This window comes from Camelus dromedarius, chromosome 1 (assembly GCF_036321535.1).
Source record: "Camelus dromedarius isolate mCamDro1 chromosome 1, mCamDro1.pat, whole genome shotgun sequence".
In the NCBI taxonomy this organism is placed as follows: Eukaryota; Metazoa; Chordata; class Mammalia; order Artiodactyla; family Camelidae; genus Camelus; species Camelus dromedarius.
The window spans coordinates 47,191,915-47,208,583 of record NC_087436.1 but is presented as its reverse complement, the minus strand read 5'-3'; the positions used below and the strand labels follow the sequence as shown (position 1 = coordinate 47,208,583).

Sequence of the window (16,669 nt, the reverse complement as noted above, 5' to 3'; positions counted from 1 at the left end):
TCACGATCCCGCCTCTCCGCTCGGTTCCCGCCCGGGCCGGTTCGGCTGCGACAGCCCATTTCTAATTCTAAAAGATGACACTAAACCGGGAAATCCCACCAGTGGAAACTCTGTTCTCCCATCATACTCTGTTTGGCAGCATTTGTCCTCCTCATATTTTTTTCCAGTTTGAGTTTGTTGCTTAGCAAACTCTTCCCACCTGATCTGCAGAGGTTTGTAGTGAGTTGTCAGTTATAGTTTTTGAAGGATGTCTTCCAAGGATATTTAAATCCTTTATGTGGTTTCCTTGAACACAAACATAATGTTCATGGAAAGCCAGTGCCTAAACATAAAAATAAAAATAAATTAACTAAAACCTCAAAAAGCTGTTATTTTTCAAGAGGGACAGAATGACAGATGGTAACTGAATGCCATACCTGCCCCTAGATTGGATTCAGTACTAGAAGGAAAAAAAACTATAAAGGGCATTATTGTATTAATTAACTAAATTGGAATATGGTTGATCAACTGAATAGAAATGTATCAACCTTAAATTTACTAAAGTTGATTACTATGGTTATGTAACAGACGCACCCTATTCCTAGGAAATATGCACCAAAGTATCATAAAGGATCATGATGTGTGTAGTTTACCCTCTAGTGGTTCAGAAATTATTCATATATATAATCTATTTTATCTGTTATAGGTAGATATAGACAATAGATAAAGATAAAACGAATGATAAAGCAAATTGATAAAATGTTACAATAGGTAAACGTGGATAAGGGGTATATGGGTTTCTTGGCACTGTTCTTGCAATTTTTCTATAAATACAATTATTTCAAAATAAAAAGTTGAAAAAAATTTAAATGTGATTGTGATCATGACTCTCATAAAAAGGTCTACTCTGATCTGGCCCCTGCCTGTGTTTCCAATCTCATCTTTATTCACCTGAAAGGACCCTGTGCTTTTGTTATCCTGCATTAGTTATATTTCCAAACCTTTTATTCTCTATTCTTAGTTCCTTCACAGTCCATATATACATTTTTCTCTCTGTCTGGAATGTCCTTATAACACTTCTGCTTGAAAACTTTTGAATCATCCTCACTACTCTGCTGTAATATATCTTTCATGATGAAGTAGTTTAGGACACAGGTTATGAGCAACAACTTTGCACTCAAGTAGACTGCGGCTCAAGACTTGGCTCTGTAGTTCTCACCTATCACCCCTCAGACAAGTTATTTCCCTCTCTAAGCTTCAGTTGTCCCACATGCAAAATGAGGATAAAAATAGTGACATACTTCATCAAACTGATGGGAGTGGATGAGAAAATACATACTACATGCTGGTCTTATACAGAGTCTGGTAAATTGAGCATTCACTAAATGCTAATTCCCTGCCTTCCCCAGCTAACCACCTCCCACAGTCCCTTGAATTCCCTCCTGGAAAGCACCTAAAACATTACTGTCATGACTTATTTTCATGTTTATTTCTCCTACTATATTATGAACCCTTGAAAGGCAAAGACTACATTCTAGTCTCCTCTGACTTTTCCAGCATCTAGAGTGATGTTTCTTACTCACATATGGCAATGAAAAATTTGTTATTTCCAAAATCAATGATTTTACTTTTTAAAATTAAACAAGAAGTCACTGTCAGCCTTCCTTAAATATCTGGCTCTGAAAATGTCAGAACTGTAGTTAGTCAAAATATATTTTAGCCTTCAACTCATTTATTAATATTGGGGTCTTTATGAAAGATAATTTCTAAGTTAGGAAATCAGCTTGGTTCTTTGTGCCTAGAAATTAAGATCCTTAAGAAGGAGTAGAAGGAAGTAGGTGAGTTTGGAGTGTTGCAGCCAGGATTTACAGGTTTGGTCTTTACCCTGTGGATGAAGTTTTTAAAAGGAGGGGAGTGCAGTGATCCAGTTTATGACTTGAGAGATCAGTCTGAGAAGAATGTGAAGTATGAACTGGAATGAACAGACATTAGCTACGGCAAGGCTCGTTGGGGATGGCCTCAGTATCTACACAGGAGACAAGGGCTGGGCTAAAATGCCAATAATCAGGGACAGAGATAAGTGAGGGAAAGGAGGCAGGAAGCTTGTGTGTTTCCAAGGTGGAATCAATGCTATTTGATCAGCTGGGTGGGGGATGTGGTGGTGAAGGGGAAGGAAAATGCCCTTGGTTGGGGGCCATCATGAACAGAGACAGAGAATGCAAGAGGAGGTGAAAGGTATTTGGGAGGTGGGAAATAATAGGTTCAAATTCTGATAAGTTACATTTGAAGTAGCTGAGGGGTTTCCAAGTAGAGGTGATCAGTAGACAATTATAAATGAATGTTTGTGTTTGAAAAACGTGAGTCTGCATGCTAGAAACCAAGGTGGTACAAAACACACAGCTCTAAGAGAGTCTTCAGGTGTAAATACTGGGAATCACTGTGTAAAACTTACAGTTCTGGGGTTTGTTAGTAGGAAGATCTAAATAAATTAATCTGCTTAGCTTTAATGATAACATTAGTATGATAGTTAAAGCTCCAAATCTAGGCATACGTGTTTACCACAGACCACTCTCCAGTTTTTCTTTCCCCTCTGGCAACAGCAGTTCTTTCTAAAGAGTATGAAATTATGAAAGGAGTGGGAGCCTTCAAGTCAGAATGGAATCAAATCCGAGTCTGGCCAGTTATTAGGTGAGTTAAACTTAAAAAATGATTTAACTGCTCAGAACCTCAGTTTCTTCACCTTTAGAGGAGGATAGCAGTGGTAGCCATAGGGTTGCTATGAAGAGAGGCAAAGCAACATGACAGTCAAGAACATGTGCCCTGAAAATAGAATATCCTTGGTTTGAATTCTGCCTGTACCAGTCATTAGCTGTGTGATCTTGGCTAAATTCCTGAACTTCTCTGGGCCTCAGTTTCCTTACCTATAAAAGACGAGTACCCTTAGTGCCTACCAGTAGGGTTACAGTGAGGATTTAGTGAATTTTCCAAGTAGAGGAGAAAATGGAGGCAGAGAGCAGCTAGTGTTGGGATGACTGCTAGCATGATAAAAGCCAAGATGCATATTTAAAGTCGGCCATCATAACATTTTTTTCTAAAAGCTTAAGAGGATAAAATTATTTGTAAAATTGTTGTGCTATTAGAAATTTGGCCTTGTTTTATAAGTCATTTTGAGACTATCATTCAGTAGGATATACAGCTACATGACTGTGCCTTTCTCAAACTATGTACGTCTTGTTTGTGCAGATCAGTTATTATTTCCTTGAAAACACTGCTGGCAAGCATGGCAATGTCAACTCTCACTAACTTTGCAGTAGGTAAGCTTTTGGTTGAACTTTCTGGGCTTTGTTGTTGTAACACACTGAGCAGCCACAGCTCTGTTTTTCTGACATATGAAATCTCAAAATTGCTCAACAGAACAGGAGAGGCAGCATTAATTTTTCATCCTTTTCCCCAATGAGCCAGAAATCATTAATTTCCCACAAATAGAAGGAAAATTCCAACTTACGCAATGAACCCTGGCCCCATTAACGCTCCAGTTAACACACCCTGTCCTTTGGTCAACGTGTCTGTCACACGACAGTGTGAGGACTGAATGTCAGCTTAGGTCTCTCTGCCTGCCTGTTTCACAAAGCGGGTCGGCTAGGAAGGCTTTGATGGAGGCAGAGGACTTACTGTACTTCCTGCTTCTGCTGCTCTCAGAGCCCACTACCATGTATATTTTCAAATACTGCTTTTTTAATATCGATTTTTTTAAAGTAGTACAGCTACCCATTTATGAGACAAAAATAAGAGGAGTCATTACTTACTCTGTTCTCTGTGCCAGCCCTTTCCTTTGCTGTTTTTGAGTTGGTCAGTGAGCGAGATCTTGTTTCCTAGTACTCCACCCTTTCTGCAGATAGAGGCAAAGCCCCTCCCAAAGAACAGGGTGAAGGTGCAAGTCTGGGACCACAGACATTGTTACGGGTGCCTGAAAGCTCAAGGTCACACCTGAGAAAAGACTTGCAGTTCTGGCAAAAGAATGATTCTACTGTAACTGTCATCTGACCAGGACTGGGCAGGAATAGAGGGCAGTGTGGCCCTCCTGGTTCAGAAGAGTGTAAATGAGAGACTCTCAGGATCAATCAGCTGGAAAGTTATCTGTCCAGCCCTTTCTGTTGATAGACGAGGACCCTGGAGCCCAGCGAGGATGTCTGCAGACAGTCATAATGCACACCAGTGACCAAGCCAGGACTCCTAATTCTCACTCCAGTGCTTCTTTACACCGCACCTTTACATAATACAGATGGCCTCAGACTTGAGAATTGCTAAAAAAATACTGCGGTCATTATTCTTTCTTTTCTGAAGAAGACAAATCAGAGATCTGAAAAGGTGCCAAATATTCAGGCATTATATTTTACATTACACACAGTTAAAATATATATATTTATTTATATATATATTATATATATATATATATATATATATATATATATATATATATATATATATATATAGTGACAACACTATAATTAGAGTGTGTTTGGCCTTGCATTAGACACAACCTGTAAATCAGAATGAAAAATTACAATCTACCAAAGAATCATCTAGGCAACCTCCTAATCTACCATCATAGGTTCACCTCTAACCACACCTAATTCCTCACCTTCTTTTTGTGGCAACATTTTCTTATGTTTCTACCTTCGCATGTGCTGCTTCCTCTGCCTAGAATTCTCTTGTCTTCACAAATGGACTCATTTCATCAAGTTACTAAGTTTCTCTGTGTAACCTTCCTTTTCCAATTCTAGTCCAACAGGTTTTTGCATTTGCCAAATTCGAGCTCTTAATGGACTTTATTTGGATGTGACACTGCCTTCTCCACCAGTAATGATCTCCTTAGTAATGTCACAAGCCTAACAGAGTGCTCAACAGTGCGTCTCCCATACTTTTACAGAACTAGATAAAAAAAATTAGATCAAAGCAAAGGAATGGTGAACACAGGATTCACTATGAAAGTTACTTCCAATAGGAGGGAACGGAATTTGGACGCTGATTTGTGTCCTTATTTTTATTATTTTCTAAGAAAGAAAGTAAATAAATTAATACAATTACGTATTACTAAGTTACAGTAGCTAGAAATTATTCACAAGAGGGAGGAGATTGGCCTAGTTGGTGTCCTCTTCCATTACTTTGAAAAACGTTCCTTTCCCAGGTTTTCCATTCCACAAAGACAGCTGTTTGGCCTTAAACTATCCACAGGTTCCACTGTATTGATAGCAGTGTAAAGTTGAAATGAGACCCAAGCGCTAAACGCCCCGCCCCGCCGCCACCCCGCCCCGCCGCCACCCCGCCCCGCCGCCGCCGCGGAGACCGGGCCTGCGCCAGCCCACGAGGGCCTGGACGCCGCGCTCCGACGTTCGAACGTCGTCCCTGCGGCCTCCGCCAATGGGGAAGGCGGGCCGCAAGTCTCCGCCCCGCCGTTTAGGACGTCACGGCGACGCCGCGACCGCGCGGGGCGGTAGGGCAGCCAGGGCCTCCGCCCCCAGAGCTCGGTTTACAGCTCTTGCGCGCTGTTGCCTTCTCCGCCAGGTTTAGTCCCTCTTGTCGCCTTCGCCCCGTGCACCATGGCTTTCGTAACCAGGCAGTTCGTGCGCTCCCTGTCTTCCTCGTCCACCGCCGCGGCCTCGGCGAAGAAAATAATCATCAAGCACGTGACGGTCATCGGCGGCGGGCTGATGGGCGCCGGCATCGCCCAGGTGGGCCGCCGGGCGGGCAGCGCGCCTCGCTCGCTTTGCTGCCCACCCTGACATGAGAGCGCTGGAGGGCCACGACCCGGCGAGGGTTGTCCCGCCGGGAGGCCAGCGTCCAGGGGAGGCCAGGGGAATTTCCACTCCGTCCCTCCCCCGTGTAGTTGAAATTTTTGGGCCTGTGAGTCTACACACCCCCAAAGATCTGGTGTTCTTGGGCCGAGCTTCAGTTTTCTGCGATTGGTTTTAACTTTATCAGTTGTTGTTTTTTATAGTTCTGCAGTTGTTCTCAGCAGTTTTCTACTGTCCTAAGTGGTCTCTCCCTTCTCCGAATGTTTCCTTTACTTGCAGGGTTACAAAGGATAGTATTGATGGTCGGCACTTTTGTAGCTTTTTGTAGAGTTATCTAATCGGAGCTCGTGAGGCGCTGAGACTCCAACAGCTGCAACACGAGGCGTCTTTGACCTAGTGCCCTTTGGCTCTGGGGAGAGTGGGAGGAAGAGGTAAAGGGCTGAGGACTTGGAAGGAGTCGCTGATCTCATGGTGCATCTTAAAGGCTCTGCCTGGTTCCAGTAGAGCAGTGATTCAGGGTCAGCTGTGCAGTTATTATCAAGCTACTGTGATAGTTGTATTTTTATTTATTTATTTATTTATTTATTTATTTATTTATTTATTTATTTATTTATTTATTTATTTATTTATTTATTTTTGAGGTTACATTCCAGCTCGTATTGGGGAACCGTGATTGGCATAGCCTAGCTGATTATACTAGCATTTACTTGTTGGACAGGGGAGGCATTTATTTAATTTTTCTTAGGAGAGTACTCAAGTTCAGTGGCTACAGTCATGAAAGAGTTTAATTTTTTAGTATCTTTTTCCAGTCAACTCCATGCTTCTATGCTTGCTTTTTAGAAAAATGTTTTTCTGTTACTATGTATCTTAATTTTCCCCACCCTGCAAGTTCTTTGCAACGTATTAGTTTGATTGCATTTTCTCCTAAAATCTGTTTCATTACTGTTGTATCCTTCTGACAGTCTCCCATTTCTTCTCAGATCATGTTTGACACATACTGTTCTGTTTATTGTGTACATGTGCTGGCTGCTAGTTTATGGTGTCCCCGTAATCTTTATTATTCGTGAGATGGGAGGCGTAAGTCCCTTTAACATGAATGTTCCACGCACAATACTCAAAAGAAGGTTTAGCTTGATTGTATTTTTATCTCCCTGCTCCACCCAAATCTGTGCTGTGAGAGTGAGTTTGTTGTGGGCAGGTATAAAATAGTGTATTTGTTTAAAAACATCTCAACATCATCTTAGTGACAAGATATTAAGCCCCCAGTAACAATATAGGAAATGGGTTCAGAAACTATTGTTGATGGTGCCTTAAAGACATCAGTGGAAGAGGATTAGAAACTGAGTAGAAGGTGTCACTTCACCTTTTGTACAAATTCAGCTTGCTTAGTTCTCGGAATACTGTACCCATTATTGACCAAAAAAGGGTGTTGTGCTATATGAAAAGGCACAGAGTTAGCACCTAGAATTATGGACTTGGTATTGGAGCTTTCATCTGAGAAAGTAGGGAGGAGATTGACATTGATGGGAACACAGACTTGTAGATCAACTCCCTGAGTAGCTGGACCAGGGAGTGCCTTTTGAAACCTAAGGATTGAAAGAGAGCTATTTACCCCACAGCTTGGAATTATAATAGAACTATCATTTAATAAGTTGATAAAGACCAGAAGTTTAAATAGTGGACAGTGATAGGGAATGGTAATTCCGTCCTTACTTAATAAGGTTTAAAAGAGCCTCAACCCCTGTAACTGACAACTCTGATCCTGTGGAGGGGAACCATGCTTTCCTTCAGAGCATCTTTGTGTGCCACTGTCAGCCAATTGGTTTCAGGGGTTTAGCTGCAGTTTTTGCACTCTGCCCTGCAGCATGCAGTTCTAGGCAGTATTGCTTCATTCTTTATGCTTCTTGATTGTAGCTTTTGGCACAGGGTCAACGTGCTTGGCTTATTGAGTGCTGCAGACTAAATAGTTGATGTGTTGTAGATTGGATCCAGTTCATTCTGGGGAATTGGGATGGCCCGTATTGCTGGCTCTGTCTCACGTTGGTTTTGTTAACAAGGGAAGCTACTTCTGGCCTTCACTAACCTCTGAGGTAGGACTAGTACTAGACTCTTAGGCGTGTGAGAGGATTGAATGAATTAGCACACTTCAAGCACTTAGCACATTGTCTGGCATCTAGTCGGAGCTCAAGAATGTTAGCTGTCTCCGGGTTATTACCTCCATCAAAGTTAGCCTTGTCCTTTTGTCATTCTCCCCTTGTACCACGCGCATCTCTGATCCTTGCTGCGGTGGTAGGCCTGAAATGTTTAGATGGAGAATAGTGGTTGTGATTCTGTTCAATCTTCCTTAATCTTGAAAGCAGGTGCCAGTTGACACTGCAGTTTGTTCAGGGACCTCTGAAGAGGAAAGACACTTTTTACCCTCCTCCCTTCATACGACTGATCCTCAGTAAAGCCTTAAAAACACAAGCACAAACTAGCATCTAAGTTATGATACTAATTCATATTTAGCTTCACTTTCTTGAACTCTTTCTGAAGCAGTTTTAGTGTTAGTCAAGGTGTAGTTCTCTTTACAATTTTAATATTTTTAAAATTTATCATTTTTGCTATATGTTCCAGTTCATGCTGAGTAAGATGAAAAAAATTTTAAGTAGATTTTGTGGGAGCCTGACACATTTCTCAAGCAATTAGGCAATTTAAGACAAGTGAGGTCTGTGTTCAATTATACGTAGTTCATCAGATCACAGGCCATTTGTACATTTGTATTCTCCAAGAGTATCTGCTTTGCCTGTCATTTCTTTTGTTTGTTTTAAATTAAAAAAAAAATCCCTTAGACTGCAGGTTAATATTTAAGTAAGGTTAACTTGTTTTGTGTGTTTGCCCGTTAGATACTTCTGACTTGGGTCTGATTGCTAATGTATCTTCAGCCAGATACTTAGGCCAGCAAAGAAGCTTCCAGCAGTAAATGACCCTTGAATGGGGGACAGGTTGTTTTTTTGCTTTGTAAAGGAGAAAAAAAAAAAAAAAAGGAGAAGAGAGGTATTAGCTGTGCATTTCTTCAACTTGTGAGTCTAGTCTTTGCTTTGTGCACTGCCTTTTTTCATATGAGGAGCCCAGAGCTCATAGCTGGGGAGGAGCCAGTGGGATCCCTGGGAATGGCATGTCAGGCCTCTGACAGAACCTTCCTTTTAGTGCACTGCACTTCTCCGAGGACGTGAGAGAGTTTGTATTTTGTAGGGGATTGGAGTTGGGTTCTTCTCACCCAAAGTTTTTTTTTTTTTTGGTCCCCCTTAAAGAGCAACATGTGTACTTTTTTCCTGAGAAGAGCACCTTAGGCTGTTAAAACAAGGCAGGGAGTGGGCTGGGGGTGGTGCACATTCTAAGCTACAAATGAGCATTTCCCTGAGTGTTACCCTGCAGTGCTTGATAAGGACTTAAGTAGACCGGAAAGCTTCTCTGGAGTCACTGACTTTGTTGACCCATCTCTTGTTCCTGTCCCTAAGTCTGACTTTTCTGAAGCTGCTTAGAAGAGTGATCAGAGTTACTTTGTATTGTTTAGTTTTGTTCTTTTCTGTTGGTACAGCCAGTATGTCTCTGTTGAAGTTTGTTTGAAAGCAGTGCAGTGGCCTTGGAGAAGCTCCAGGATCACAGGAGCCTGGCACAGTCACCTAGCTCTAAGCGCTCCTTTTGACTGTTCTTTATGGAGGGGATAGTTTCATTCCCAGGTGTTAACTTTGTCCTCAAGGGTATGGGATGTGTGTTTGTCAGGAAGTCCTTTGCTCATTTCCTGTCCTATTGGGCTCTTCTCTGATGTATTGGGACAATAAAGTCAGCCTCTGTCAAGCATATTAGTCCTTGGGCTTGGGGTGTGGCTGGAGATACTGTAGAGGAGGTAAGGCTTACAGGCAAAAAAAGAATGCCATGGAATATTTGGATATTGTAGAGCAGAAATGGTACCTCCGTCAGGTTTTGGGTTTCCTCTGTCAAGTCCTATATCCATTTCACTGTTACCTGCCCCTTTCTTGAGTTTCTGATTTCCTTTCCTCCTCCTCCTCCCCATACCTGCTTTAGGCACATACCGCACTGCCTAGCTCTCCTGGGACCACAGGAAGACAACGCTGCTGCTCTCTGTTCTGTGTCTCCCCAGGGTTATGCTAACAATGCTATAATTTCCAGTGAGTGGTGGTCTAGCGCTTGAAAAGTGAGCAGGCTGTGAGGTGCCTGCTGGAGTTTGGAGCCCAGCCCTTCCTATCCTGGTTATGGGAACCTTGGGCGAGTCACTTAACCTCTCTGCTTCTTCTCTTATCAGGGAGTAATGATTCTCTTCTCAGTGTTCTCGGAGATAAATGAGCTAAGTGCGTAGAACCATACTAGAACCGTGTTCAGTGGTAACTGTTCAACAAATGTTAGCTGCTTTTATGTAGACCCGTCAGCTCTAATCCAGTCATAACTTCTCTTATTTTAGATTCTCTTAACTGTCTTTGAAGATAAGACAGGGAGCTATGGAGAGTTCAAACAATTCTGAAGATTTTAAGAGTAATTGTGTGCGTTGTTGAGAGAGATAATCTTAGTGCTCTGTTTACTCGTATTTGGGTATTAGAGTGAGCTCATACTCATAAAGCATTTACAACAGAGCCTGGCACTTAGAAAACACTACAGATGTGGCAGTTTATTCTGTTCAAAGTGCTTTAATGTCTCTGTCACTGCATATGATCATTATAATAATCATCCCTGCAGAGATGGCACCTGGGGTCAAGGATCAGAGGCAGAGCTGGGCTGGAATTTGGATCTCTCGATTACTGTTCTGCTGGCTGGAGATCCCAGAGACTGAAAGAAGCACAGTTCTGGCTGCACATCTGGCCTCTGCTGTCTTTGGGGAGAAATGTGGCTTCCATGGGCAAGGGGATCTTTTGCGGGAATCTGGAATCAACAGCTATCAGCTTGACCTCTCCTCAGCTCTAGATTCAAAGTTAGAGTCACCTGCTGGTCATCTCCACCCTCTGCTACCGTCTTTCTGCCCATAATAGACTCAAACTCACCTGGCAAGACCTATGTGCTCCCTCTAGCTTTCCCAGAGAGTGTCCTCCTCTGTGAATGCCATTGTTCTTCCAGCCACTTCATGGACTCTGAAGATGGGGCGCTGTCACAGTGTCCTCCTACTGCAAAAGGTTCTGAGGCTTTCCTCTCTGAAGAGGGCTGTTTGCCCTGCTCGTCCCTTTGTAATTTCTAGACAAGGCATTGATACCTGAATTGGTGTGGAAGCCTCTTAATTGGTTTATTTCAGCAAAATCTAATAGAAAAAACCCACTCATTCTAATGAACACAGCCATACTAATCTCCCTAAAGAGCAGTTTGAATTTGCATCTCTTCCCTCTACTCAGAAAGTGTCCATCCTGGCAACATCTTTCAGAGATTTTTGAATATTACTAAGAGCTGGTTCATGCCACTGACATGTCCAGTTAGCCCATCGCTTTTCAAGAATTTGTGGGACATGGAAGTGGGGAGTCCAGGGGGAGAAGTTATTTTCTCTTCGTTACCAAACCCAGATGCTTATTGAGGTTTTTTTTTTTTTTGTTAATTATGTATTTAACAGAGTCACTTAAAAATGGAGGCACATTTCCTTGGCTTTTTAGACATTTTTCAAAAAATATAAACGTCCAAGTAAAGAAAAGAGGCCAGCCAATGAACTTAACTGTTTTAAGAACAAACCAGTTAGTTTGGTGGTGGCGGTGGTGCTCAGAAGTCTCAACAGATTGCCCTTTTTCTGATTGGTGAAGTTAAGACAACTTGTGTTGACGGCAGAGTTAAGGCATTGCACAACCAGAGATAAACATAAACGCAGGCTTGCCAGCTCTGAGATATGCAAGTGATTTATAACTTTTTCCCTCCCTGCACCAAATAATGAGAACCCAAAGGCAGGCCGCGATGCCAAGGCATAGCAGCCTTGTGGAGACCACTGACTCAGTGTACTTACTCTAGGGGGAGCGCCTACTCTGGGGATTGGGAATAAGTCAGAATTCGAGTGTGGCAGAGGGTTCATACAACTTGCATTTTTTTTAGAGAGAATGTAGTAGCGATGAAATGCAGCCCTTCTGTAGTGTAGGGGCATATGAGACACCTCACTGGACTAGTTGATATAATTCTCACAAATTCACCACTCAAGTTATGCTTCAGATCTGGTGATACGCTTGCAAAAATACACAAATCCAGCATGCCTTGGCTTGGCATGTTTCCTTGGCCCTGTGGCTGGAGTACTCGGTGGCTTTGATAAATGTGCTACTTACTTGGCCTATTTTTACAGCTCTGAAGCACCCTTGTCTAAAAATATTTCTCTCTTGCCAAGCCTGCTTTCCACCCAGGCTGGGGAAGTCATGGAGCTGAGGGCATAGCCTTCAAATAAATTTTTTCCATTGCAGACTGCTTGTTCTCAAGGTCTTACAGTGTGTAGGTCACTGTCATATAAAACAAGAGTTCTCAATGGATTGATTCACATTACTGGCACCTGAGTTAAAGTGCCAGGAAGAGTCCCCTTGTTTATTGAAAAAAACAAAATCTTGTAAGAGGAGGAAAACAGGCCTCTTTCTTTTTGTGATCCACGCTTCCACTACCATCTCCTCAGGAAGTTGGGAATAATTCATTGCATAACTTGAGAAGAATTAGCGTGATTGGTTTCCTTGCATCTAAGACTCATGAAATTTTTTTCTGAGTAAGAGCACTTAATAATGTAATTTTTAAAAGTCATACTAAGTGTGAATCATCAGTATCATTCTTATCAGTAAACAATGCTGATAAGCTGGTATAAACCCTCCCCGAAACTTCTGGACTTAATGGTTGGAAGGTAGTGCTATGAATCAGTAGATTTCATGCCTTCACCAGGGGTCATTGTGATACAGGAACTTCAGTAGAACAGCTCGAGCTAATTGTAGACCTGCTGGAACTAGCCCTCCCAGCGCCATTGTTATGAACCGTCATGTTCCTGTCTTTTGATGAACATATGTGCACATTTCTCTTAGATCACAAGATATGAATATATTCAACTTCAGTGGATAATGTCAAACATTTTTCCAAAGTGATTCTACAGTTTACAGTTCTACCAGCAGGGTATGAGGATTCTTATTGCTCTACAGGATTATATTGCTGTTTCTTTAAAGTTTAGTCATTTTAGTGGGGGTAGTGACTTTTTATTGTACGGTTATTAGAGTTTCCCTGCTTGCTAGTGAGGCGAGCCCCTTCTCATGTTTATCGGTCATTTAGATACAGTCTTAGTAACATGCTGTTAATTTCATTCCTGTTTTTCTGTTGTGTTGTCCTTTTTTTCCCTAATTGATTTGTAGGAAATGTTTATAGATTCTGATTAATATCTTCTCCAGTTCCCTGCATTGGCTTTTACTTTTCTCTGTGGCTGCCATGAGGCTTACATATAGCAACTTGTATCTATAGCAAGTCTATTTTACTTTGATAGCAACTCAAGTTTGAGCCCATTCTGGAGCTTATTTTTCTTTTTACTACCTTTGTATTTTAACCTTTCATACTAACTTTATAAATAATTGATCCGCTACCTTTACTATTTACCTTTCCAATGAAATTTATTCTTTCATATATATATTTGTTACTAATTAGAGCCCTTTCTTTTCAGCTTAAGGAAATTCCTTTAACATTTCTTGTAGGGCTGGTTTAATGGTGATGGACTCCTTCATTCTGAATGATAACTTTGCCAGGTTGAGTATTCTTGGTTGGAGGTTTTTTCTTTCAGCACTTTGAATATATTGTGCCACTCCGTTCTGGCCTGCAAAGTTTCTGCTTAGAAATCTGCTGTTGGTCTTACTGGGGGTTCCTTTGTAGGTAACAGGTGGTTGTTCTCTTGCTGCTTTTAAAATTTTTATCCTCATTTTTTAAAAACTGAAGTATAGTCAGTTTACAATGTTACGTCAATTTTTTCTCATCATTTTTGACTTTTGACATTTTCATTATAATGCGTTTTGGTGTGAGTCTCTTTGAGTTCTTCTTGTTTGAAACTCTCTGGGCATCCTGGATCTGGATGTCTGTTTCTTTCCCTAGGTTAGGATGCTTTTTGCCATTATTTCTTCAAATAAGTCTGCCCCTTTCTCTCTTTGTTTTCCTTTGGACACCATAATGAGAATGTCAGTATATTTGATGTTGTCAAATATACTTAAGCTGTCTTCAGTTTTTTCTTTCTTGTTTTGCTGCTCTGGTTGTCTGAGTTTTGCTGCCTTGTCTTCTAGTTGACTGAACTCTCTTCTGTTTCATCCAGTCTGCTGTTGAATCTCTAGAGTGTATTTTCAGTTTAGCTGTTGTATTCTTTAGCTCTGTGACTTCTGTTTGGTACTTTCTTTTATTTTCCATCTCTTTCTTGAAATTCTCACTGTGTTTATCCATTCTTCTACCCAATTGGGTGAGCATCATTATGGCCATTACTTTGAACTCTTTTATCGGGTGTATTACTTATCTCTGCTTTAAGGTTTTTTCCTGAGGTTTTATCTGGTTCTTTTATTTGGAACATAATCCTTTGTTTCTTTGGTTTGCTTGACTCTCTGTACAGTCGATGAAACAACTACGTCTCCCAGTCTTGAAGGAGTGGCTTCATGTTGGAAATGAACCTTGTCATTTAACCCTGCCTCAGCTCCTGATTGTCTCTCAAACCCTGTGCTTTTCCAAGCAACTGGTGTATTTTCAATAGCTCTCAGTAGTTGAGGATGTGCCAAGACCTGTAACTGTCCCAAAGGGGAGAATCGGCATCTAGATTCAGGGTGACTGGAAGCCAGACCCTCAGTCGTCAGCTTTTAAAAGTGTCCAAATATATACAGTCTTGTGGAACCACAAGCAGAAGCCTGTCTGGCCACCAGAACCAGGTGATCTGGATGTGTTCCCTGAGTGGCAGACACAGAAATTGGGGCTTCAGATGAGTGTGTAAGTTCTTTTCTGGTAGCTGTTGAAGAACTCTTTCTATGTTGGTTACAGTCCTGTGGAACCTATGAACATAGGCCCCACTGGGGGTCATTTCAAGCATACATCCCAAAAGTTGGAATGTAGCGATGTCCCCTGGCAGCAGTAGCAAAAATTGGGGCACCAGACAAGTGTATGAACTCCTTTCTGGGAGACACCAATTATTACAGTCCCATGGTGCCAGAAATGCAAGCTCACCTGGCTTCCAGAGCCAGGCAATCAAGAGGCACTCCCTAGGCAGCAGCCACAAAAATTGGCACACCAGAAATGTGCAAAAGCCTCCCACCAGAAGACTCTGGTGCTCTGGAGCATGGCACAGGGAGAGTGCAGAGATGGTGCCCACCAGTCTCCATCCCTGGAAAGTGTTCAACAGGCTTCTAGATGTGTGTGTTAAATGAAATACCGGCTCTTCAGGCCAACACTTTAGTATAAGCAGGTCGGCTTCCTTTACGTTAAACCTGGCCTGATCAGCTGCCTCTGAGTTGGGCCCTGGGGTGTGAATCTCAGCACACAAGCCTTTTAAGTATAGCTTCTCAGATTGCTGGAGTCTGGTGAGGTGAAAGAGCCCTGTTGGTTTTCATAGCCAGGTGTTCTGGGGGGTCGTGTCAAGCATACATCCCCAAAGTTGGAATGTTCAGTGTGATTGCGAACCCTTAGCTCTTCAGGGAGAAGCTTCGGGTTCCAAGATCCCTCCTGGGGGTGGGACATTGCACCAGGATTAGGGTTTATGATGAGACTGTGTCCTAGCCTCACCTTGCACCTTGATGTGATTTTCTTTTTTGCTTGTTGTGTAAAAACTTGTCACTCAGCCCGTCTTTAGGTTTTTTAAAGAGGAAATTGTTCTACATGTAGCTGTAGACTCAGTGTGTCTGTGGGAGGAGGTGAGATCAGGATCTTCCTATGGTGCATTGTAAACCGGAACTCCAGTGTAAGTGTTTTCACATTATGGGGGGAGGCCCTAAGCCACCCAGTGAAAAGAGCCCTGGACCTTCAGGAGACCTACTTTCATCTTGGCATTTCCAGCAGATGTATTTGTTCAGTCAGCATTTCCTGAGGGCCCACCATAGCCAGGCTGGGTCTATTTATTCAGCAGACAAAGGTAAATGACATTTAGTCAGCAGCCTGGAGTAGGGGATGTGGCACTTAAACAAATGATCATAATACAGCGTGGTGGATGCAGTGGTGAGGTCATGCAGAGGTGTACAGGGGTGTGCCTGGGCCAAGAGGATCTTGGGGTGGGGATGCCAAGCATCTGGAAGTGATACTCAGTCGTGGTTACTGTGGTGAAGCTGGGGAGAAGGCGTGGAGGTTAGAGGCAGTAGCAGATGTGGAGAGCTACAGGCCTTGTGGTTATTGGAGTAACAGGCAACAGTGAACAGTGTGTCTGGAGAGGAGATGGATCCCTTTCCTGGAGGACCCTGTTTGCCATGTGTAGGAACTTTTATTCTGTGTTCATGAGGAGCTGTTGAAAACTTTAATGGAGTTAGTAATATAGACAGAAGTATCTCCTACAGAATTATATTTTGGATAGAACGCTTTAGTGCCTGTGTGTGATCTTAGGAGTATTTTTTTTTGCTTTAGTTTCTTTTCTCAGTAAATTAAGGTTTGTGTGTGTGTGTGTGTGTGTGGTAAAAAGTACATAAAATAAAACTTACCACTTTAACCACTTAAAAATATACATTTCAGTGGCATTGAAGTACATACCTGTTAAGTAGTAACTCCCCATCTCCCCTTTCCCCAGCGCTTGGCAACCATCGCTCCACTTCCAGTCTCTGAATTTGCCTGCTCTAGAGACTGCATGTACGTGGAATCGTACAATTATTTGTCCTTTTGTGACTGGCTTATTTCACCTAAACTCTTCAAGTTTCATCTATGTTGTCGCATGTGTCAGAATTTCCTTCCTTTTTAAAGAATAAAATTACATTGGAATATTT

The 16,669-nt window shown here is 42.1% G+C and overlaps 1 protein-coding gene and 1 long non-coding RNA gene across 2 annotated transcripts in view; one reads left to right on the top strand and one right to left on the bottom strand.

Moving 5' to 3' along the window:
* Nucleotides 1-252: 252 nt before the first annotated feature.
* LOC135321007 (uncharacterized) lies at nt 253-4,039 on the bottom strand. Its single transcript, XR_010380365.1, has 2 exons — nt 3,786-4,039; nt 253-322 (listed from the first exon to the last, which is right to left on the bottom strand). It is a non-coding gene; the product is annotated as an uncharacterized LOC135321007 (long non-coding RNA).
* Nucleotides 4,040-5,445: 1,406 nt separating this feature from the next.
* Nucleotides 5,446-16,669, top strand: part of HADH (hydroxyacyl-CoA dehydrogenase) — a 45,868-nt gene continuing 34,644 nt past the window's right edge. The window contains exon 1 of the mRNA XM_031468089.2: nt 5,446-5,711. Coding sequence (XP_031323949.1) covers nt 5,580-5,711 — 132 coding nt within the window. The 5' untranslated portion in view covers nt 5,446-5,579. The remainder of the gene's footprint in view (nt 5,712-16,669) is intronic.